The 7348-nt window shown below is 67.2% G+C and overlaps 1 protein-coding gene across 2 annotated transcripts; it reads left to right on the forward strand.

The window, feature by feature from the left end:
• Nucleotides 1-3295: 3295 nt before the first annotated feature.
• NTN3 (netrin 3) lies at nucleotides 3296-7317 on the forward strand. 2 transcript variants are annotated; one of them, XM_029219449.1, is made up of 6 exons: nucleotides 3296-4619; nucleotides 4691-4879; nucleotides 4970-5119; nucleotides 5288-5338; nucleotides 5467-5541; nucleotides 5838-7317. In XM_029219449.1, the coding sequence occupies exons 1-6, from the start codon at nucleotides 3692-3694 to the stop codon at nucleotides 6185-6187; spliced, it is 1743 nt and encodes a 580-aa protein (XP_029075282.1). In that variant the 5' UTR covers nucleotides 3296-3691; the 3' UTR covers nucleotides 6188-7317. The 2 variants fall into 2 exon arrangements, with proteins under 2 accessions (XP_029075282.1, XP_029075281.1); XM_029219448.1 differs by having other exon boundaries at nucleotides 3692-4619; nucleotides 4691-5119.
• The last annotated feature ends 31 nt before the right edge of the window (nucleotides 7318-7348 follow it).

The following is a 7348-nucleotide window of genomic DNA, read 5'->3' on the forward strand; positions in this document are numbered from 1 at the left end:
GTGGCGTCACTGCATCGCCGGCCAATCTGCTCCGACGTGGCGGGCAAGCGGGGCTGCAGGGGGCGCCCACACCCACCCGGGGCGCAGACCCCGCTTCGGTAGCATGAGCGCGGCCGAGCGCCCGCCCCCTGCGCCTGCCGAGGCCCCTGAGCCCCACGGGGCCCTACGCTCGCTGCTCTTGGCCACCGGCGTCGCGGGGGGCTCTTGGCCGCGCTGCGTCCTGCCGTTCGGCGCCTTGGTTCTGCTTGCAGGCGCCGCTGCCACGGCCATCACCTTCTCGCAGAGCGGACCCCGCCTGGACCTGGCCCAGGGCTCGGCGCGGGCCTCGGGCTACTGGCCGCCGCCTTCCTGTGCTGGCGCGCATGGCGGCGGCGGCGGCGGCGTTAGAAGGCCGGGCGCGGGGGGCGGCGGGAGCCGGGGACGCCCTGAACCCACGCGCCAAGCCCTCTCCCCTGCGAGGTCACGGCGAGCCGGCGTCTTCTCCCTCCGGATCTCGCCTGGGCCCGGCTGGCGCAGTGCCAAGCGCGTGTGGCGGAAGCCTCCTCCCCAGACGCCGTCCCCAAACTATTCTGAACCCTCAGGATGCCCGAGTTTTGGGCACTTCGAGCCATCTCCCTCCCCTCCCCCGACTCAGCTCTCCCGCTCTCGCACCCGCCTCCGCCCATGTTGCTTTTGAGCGTTTCGCTTGGCGCGCAGAGCCGTCCTGGCTGAGCGCGGGGCTGGCGGCAGTCTGCACGGCACGGGGGCCCTGCAGGGTATGCAGGGTCCTGGGCGGCGGCGGGCCGGGGACTTGACGTGGCTACCCTCCTCGGGGCGAGGCACAGTGGTCTGTGTCCTCCTCCCCTAGCTGTCCAAACCCCACTGGTTTGGAAGCCCCTCGAGGCAAAATAGGCGCTCAGTAAATGTTTGTGCTATATATGAACAAGTGGTGGCTTGCAAAAGTCTGGTGGGGACAGTAGGTCCTGGGCTAAGCCGGGAGTATTTTATCAGTTGGCCTTTTAAGAGAAAGACCCCAGCCCCCTGAGACATGTCAGGACCCCCTCGGTCCCTCTTCCCCCAGAGAGGTTCCTGGAGCCCCAGAGCTAGCAGCTGTCACTCTGAGTGGGGGCAGGGGAGGGGAGGCCTGCAGCAGCCTGAGGAGTTGCAGGTGGGGAACTAGAGGCTGAGCCTCTTCTAAGGTGCCGGGAAGGGGCAGGGCCAGCAGAGAGGTGTGAGGTCTGAGAGGCCCTAGTCAAGGACTGGGGACAGATGGCTGAGTCCCAAGTAGCACTGAGCCTGGGTGGGGGGCTGTGAGGAAGGCCCTCCCTAACTCCCATCACACCATCTGCCAGGGCTGTCCCCGGGGCCAGAATAGAAAGCACACCTAGGGCCACTCCAGAAAAGAGCCTGGGCTGCCTGCAGCCACCTCCCTGGGGAGCTAGTGGGGCAACGACGCTCTGGGCCAGGTACCTGCCTGCTGACCCTGATGAACACTCTGCAGGATGAGCCCTGGGGGCCTTCACCCACACCAGAGGCCACCAGATGTTCTGCAGACCCTACCCCCAACTCACGAGGAGGCTGTGCTGCACACAAAGTCTGCAAGGCTGGGGAGGGGGAGCTGCTCCCTGCTTTCCTCCTTCCCAGCAGGAGTCCTGAAGTCCAGACAGCCAAGGTTTCCCTGGAGTCTTGTCTCAGGCCCTGGGGAACCACTGGCTTGGGCCTGGGCATTTCTCCCCACTGTGGCCACCTCCTTGCTTCTAACAGTCCGAGAAGGATCTATCACACCTCCCGCTCTCCCACCAGAACTCCCCCCATCCCAAGCATGTTTGAGGCTGATGATCAGAAGAACCTTGAAGAGAATGGTTGGGAAGGTGCTCTTTCTGAACTTGACCCATCCCAGAGCAGAACCGTGTTCCCTGCCAGCTACCTCATTCGTGCATGGCTGTTTGTTATAAGGGACACATTCTCTTTATTGGGAAGTTGAGGGACAGGCCCCAGTGGCACCTGCTTTGTGGGGTGAGGGGCACCCTCAGCCTTCCTGTTGCTGCCAGAGAAGAAGAGAGAGGCCAGCAGCCCCTCTGGCCCTCCTGGCTCAGTCTTTCCAAAGTCTCCTATTATCCCTTCAGTCCCTTCACCCCTCACCCTTGCATTTGTGCTGGTTAGGCCTGGTGAAGGGCCTGACCAGAGAGTGTCAGTCACTCCAGGTAGCCCATCAATCACCCTGTCTTCCTGCTGCTCCTTCTCCAAGGTCAAGCCCTCATGTGTCCTCCTCTTCTCCTTCAGTGTCCCCTGGGAGGCTTCTATGTCCTCCTGCTCCTCCTCTTCTAAATAGCACAAGGATTCTGCTTCTCTCCATCCTCTTATCTGCCCTTGCAGTGTCTCTGGCCCAACCGAGGGTGGCAGCCCCGCCTACACAGACACGCCCATGTGGTGTCCTCCACTGACAGCTGGGCTTGGCCTGGGGTCAGCCTCCCATCTAGAACTTCAGGCCTCAGAGCTGCTCCCAGGTGGGACATATTCCCATGTTCCCTGCCCCCTTTGCACGGGGCTGACCCTTCCTGGGATGTTTTGCCTCCTCCATCAAGGAGGGACTCCAGTCTGTTGAGCTCCCTGGCTACATCCAATACCTATGTGGCTCATGAAATCCCAACAGCTTGGCAAAGTTGAATAATAGGCATCTGGCTGATGAGGAAACTGAAGCTTGGGCAGGTTGAGGAACTGAAACCACACAACTAGAAACTGAAGCAGCTTGGATTCAAAATCAGACCTGGCCCCAATCCTGGGTTCTTTTTACTACAGCAGACTGCTGCCCTGGGGACACCCCACAACCACCAGCCCAGCTTGGCTCCCTCTGTGCTGAGTGTGCCCTGTAGGGACCAATGGGAGCATGAGGGTCCCACCTTCAGATCCAGGGCCCAGGCTGCCTGATGTGCCTAAGGGAGGAGGCAGCCAGACCCCCAACCGGCACGTGGCACAACCCCAGGAGCAGTCAAAGCCTGGAGGCAGGCCGGGGGCCGGCTGGGTGGTCCCCCACGGGCAGCGTGGCTGAGCCACCCCCTCCAGAGCCCTCCCGCCAGCACATTCCTGGCTCCCCGGCCCCTCCCCCGGCTCCAGGGCCTCCCAGCCCCCTCCCCCGCTGGCCCAGCCAGTGTCTGAATCTGCTTCTGATTCCGGCTCTGCCGACGAGGCCCCCTCCCCGGCCCCCTCCCCTCCCCTCCCTCCCTCCTTCCCGGCCCGAGCAGCCCCGCCCCCGGCTGCGCCCAGGCTTGCGCCTGCTGCGCCCCCCACCCTCTACTGACACAGCTTGCCCGCCCTCGCTGCAGCCGGGAGGAGGCGGCGGCCGGGGCGCCCCAGGCCCCGCCCGCCCTCGGCCGGTCCCGGGAGGCCGGGAGACCTGCTCGACCCGGCACTCGGTGGGTGAGTGCGAGCAGCGGGCGGCGGGTGGGGCCTCTGCGGGCGGAGGCGCCGAGAGCGGGGGCGACGCCTGTCAACGCTCCAGGCCCAGCGGGAGGACGCGCCGACATCCCCGCTGCTCCGCTCGGCCCGGGGCGTAACGGCGGCTGCGCCCACCTCTGGGCCCTGACTGGAGCGGCCCGGGGCTCTGGTTGCTCGGCACCGCGGGCCAGCGGGCAGAGCCTCGGATCGGGCTCTCTCTCCCGAGGGCAGCGGCGTGGGCCCCCGGCCGGCTGGCTGACCCACGGCGGCTCCGGCCATGCCCGGCTGGCCCTGGGGGCTGCTGCTGGCCGCGGGCACGCTCTCGGCCGCGCTGAGCCCGGGGCCGCCGGGGCCCGCCGACCCCTGCCATGACGAGGGGGGCGCGCCCCGCGGTTGCGTGCCCGGCCTGGTGAACGCGGCCTTGGGCCGCGAGGTGCTGGCGTCCAGCACGTGCGGGCGGCCGGCCACGCGGGCCTGCGACGCTTCGGACCCGCGGCGGGCACACCCTGCCACCCTCCTGACCTCCGCAGGGGGCACCACAAGCCCGGTGTGCTGGCGTTCGGACTCGCTGACGCAGGTGCCCCTCAACGTGACCCTCACAGTGCCCCTCGGCAAGGCTTTTGAGTTGGTGTTCGTGAGCCTGCGCTTCTGCTCTGCACCCCCCACTTCGGTGGCCCTGCTCAAGTCGCAGGACCATGGCCGAAGCTGGACCCCACTGGGCTTCTTCTCCTCCCGCTGTGGCGTAGACTATGGCCGTGTGCCTGCCCCTGCAGATGGCCCAGCTGGCCTGGGGCCCGAAGCCCTGTGCTTCCCTGAGCCCCAGGCCCAGCCTGATGGGGGTGGCCTTCTGGCCTTCAGCGTGCAGGACGGCAGCCCGCCAGGCCTGGATCTGGACAGCAGCCCGGTGCTCCAAGACTGGGTGACCGCCACAGACATTCAAGTAGTGCTCACAAGGCCTACCCTGCTGGGGGACACGAGGGACGCCACGGCCATGGTCCCTTACTCTTACTCAGCCACTGAGCTCCAGGTGGGCGGGCGCTGCAAATGCAATGGGCATGCCTCCAGGTGCCTGCTGGACACCCAGGGCCATCTGATCTGCGACTGCCGGCATGGCACCGAGGGCCCCGACTGCGGCCGCTGCAAGCCCTTCTACTGCGACAGGCCATGGCAGCGGGCCACAGCCCGGGAAGCCCACGCCTGCCTTGGTGAGGCCTTGGAGGGTGGCCTGGGGATCTGAGACCAGGCCAGCCTGTCCCTGACTCATCCCTCCCTGCAGCTTGCTCCTGCAATGGCCATGCCCGCCGCTGCCGCTTCAACATGGAGCTGTACCGACTGTCTGGCCGCCGCAGTGGAGGTGTCTGCCTCAACTGCCGGCATAATACTGCCGGCCGGCACTGCCACTACTGCCAGGAGGGCTTCTATCGAGACCCAGGCCGTGCCCTGAGTGACCGCCGCGCTTGTAGGGGTGAGGCTGCCGCCAGGTACCTGCACACCCTCACCTTCTGGTTTCCCACATCCCTAGATGGGCTTCTGACCATCCCACTTCTATCCTCAGCCTGTGACTGTCACCCTGTTGGTGCTGCTGGCAAAACCTGCAACCAGACCACAGGCCAGTGTCCCTGCAAGGATGGCGTCACTGGCCTCACCTGCAACCGCTGTGCCCCTGGCTTCCAGCAGAGCCGCTCTCCAGTGGCACCCTGCGTTAGTGAGTGATGCTGCCCTGCTTAGACCACCTCAGCCAAGGTCAACCCAGCTCCCTGCTGCTGCCTACCTGGGCCCCGCAGATCCCCCTGCCCCCCTCAACTGTCCCCTGAGCCCTGCAGATTCCCTTGGCTCCCTTCAAAGGAAGACCTTTATCTCATCCTCTCCACAGAGACCCCTGTCCCTGGACCCACTGAGGAGAGCAGCCCTGTGGAGCCCCAGGGTGAGTGGAGGTTCCAGAGGGGGCATGTCCTTGGCTGGAGGGGGCAATGGATTCCAGGAGGGGAGGAGGAGAGGGTGGGAGAAGGAGGTGCAGATCGGTGCCAACCTCCTCCTGCGCCCTCCTCCCAGACTGCGACTTGCACTGCAAACCTGCCCGTGGCAGCTACCGCATCAGCTTGAAGAAGTTCTGCAGGAAGGACTACGGTAGGCCACCCTCAGGCCTCTTGCCCCCGTCCTCCTCACCTTGCCCTACTTTCCCTCTGTATACCCTGACCCTCGCTGGACCCCAAGGCCATCCCCCGGCCCTCAGGTCCTCCGCTGTCGCCCGCCCCGCCCTGTCAGCCCCCGTGGCCTCTCCGTGCTCCCGCTGCGGCGTGTCCTCTTTGTGTTCCTCCTCCACCCCGCCTCCCACCCCCGCGGGCGCCCTGTCCTCCTCTGCGCGGCCCGCCCCCTCCGGGCCCCGCCCCGCCTGACCCCGCCCCCTCTCGCCTCCCCCGCAGCGGTGCAGGTGGCTGTGCGCGCGCGCGGCGAGGCGCGCGGCTCCTGGACGCGCTTCCCGGTGGCCGTGCTTGCCGTGTTCCGGAGCGGCGAGGAGCGCGCGCGGCGCGGGAGCAGCGCGCTGTGGGTGCCTGCGCGGGACGCCGCCTGCGGCTGCCCGCGCCTACTACCCGACCGCCGCTACCTGCTGCTGGGGGGCGGACCGGGGGCCGCGGCCGGGGGTCCCGAGGGCCGGGGGCCCGGGCTCAGCGCCGCCCGCGGGAGCCTCGTGTTGCCCTGGCGGGATGCGTGGACGAGGCGCCTTCGGAGGCTGCAGAGGCGCGAGAGGCGGGGGCGCTGCGGGGCGGCCTGAGCCCGCGGGCCGGGCGGGGGCCGGGCGGGGACCGGGCGGGGCGCTTCTCACACATCAAGGCACACGTTCATCCAGTGCATCCGCCTGCCGAGAAGTCTTTGCTCGCGTCGCGCGCGTCGCCATCTGGGCCCCCTGCCCCGACACTGCCCTGCGCCTCCCTCGGTGCCTCGAGCTCCTGCCCAGGAGGGGTGTGACGGACGCAGGGACACCCCCGCCCCAATACAGAGAGATGTGATAGCCCCAGAGAGCTGCTTTGAGGCCCCCTGGAGCAGCTGTCATCCAAAGGACCCCTTGGCCCCCCCACCTTCAAGCTATCTGCCTCCTCAGAGGGACACCACGATACCCCCAGAGGGCTGTGAACCCCCTGTGGGGCCGAATACTTAGAGGCTCTGCGAACACCTCAAGGGCCTCTGTGACACAGCCCCCCGTGATGTCGTGGTCCCTCAGCGTTCTCACCTTCCTGAAAGGCACTGACACCCCCCTCAAATAGTTATGAACCCCCTTCTGATGCCAGGACGCATAGAGATCTGCGAATATCCCAAGGGCCGCTGAGACTCCACCCGCCCCCGGACTCTGTGATCCGCCAGAGAGCGCCCTGACTCCCCAAGAGGCACTGTGGCTACCACAGACGCCTGTGGACCCCCACGGAGCTCGGTGACATTGGCTCCCCCGCCCCCTGTCAGGACACGCAGAGGGCGCTATGACTCCTCCCCCAACGAGGACCGCGGCCTCTGGTTCCCGTCTGTCCCGTAGGTCACCTCTGCCTGTCCTGTCTCTGCCGGCTGGGCGTCCGTGTCCCTGCCCCCCGCTGTGTTCAGCCTCTTTTTTGCCCCCTTGTGTCCCTGTCTCTTGTCTCCGTCTGGCTGTCTCTCTCGGCCTCGGCCTCAGGACTCCTCCACCCAGGTCCCACCCGGAGGCCCCCCCATGCATTCCTCCGGACGTCGTGCCCACGCGGGCGCGCGTTCCCAGGTCTACGCGTAACCCGGCAGCGACTCCGGCGGGCACCCCTGCCGACCCCCGATACCCCAGCCTTGCCCACAGCTGGGCCTGGCAGCCACCCGCCCACTCGCGCGCGCCCCTCGCCTCTCATCGGGACCCGTGTTGAGCCGGCGCATGCTCCTGCCGCCTCGCCTCGGGGCGTCAGCGCGCATGCCCGGAGCC

The sequence above is a fragment of the Monodon monoceros genome, unplaced genomic scaffold (genome assembly GCF_005190385.1).
Source record: "Monodon monoceros isolate NGI ecotype Baffin Bay Population unplaced genomic scaffold, NGI_Narwhal_1 Super_Scaffold_13, whole genome shotgun sequence".
NCBI classification, from domain to species: domain Eukaryota; kingdom Metazoa; phylum Chordata; class Mammalia; order Artiodactyla; family Monodontidae; genus Monodon; species Monodon monoceros.

What these genes read in the sequence shown, in the direction of transcription:
- NTN3 (XM_029219448.1), top strand. Translation starts at nt 3,692, where the DNA reads ATGCCCGGCTGGCCCTGGGGGCTGCTGCTGGCCGCGGGCACGCTCTCG. An exon ending in TCCAGTGGCACCCTGCGTTA is followed by an intron (nt 5,120 to 5,287) that starts GTGAGTGATGCT and finishes TCCTCTCCACAG; the next exon opens with AGACCCCTGTCCCTGGACCC. An exon ending in GTTCTGCAGGAAGGACTACG is followed by an intron (nt 5,542 to 5,837) that starts GTAGGCCACCCT and finishes CCTCCCCCGCAG; the next exon opens with CGGTGCAGGTGGCTGTGCGC.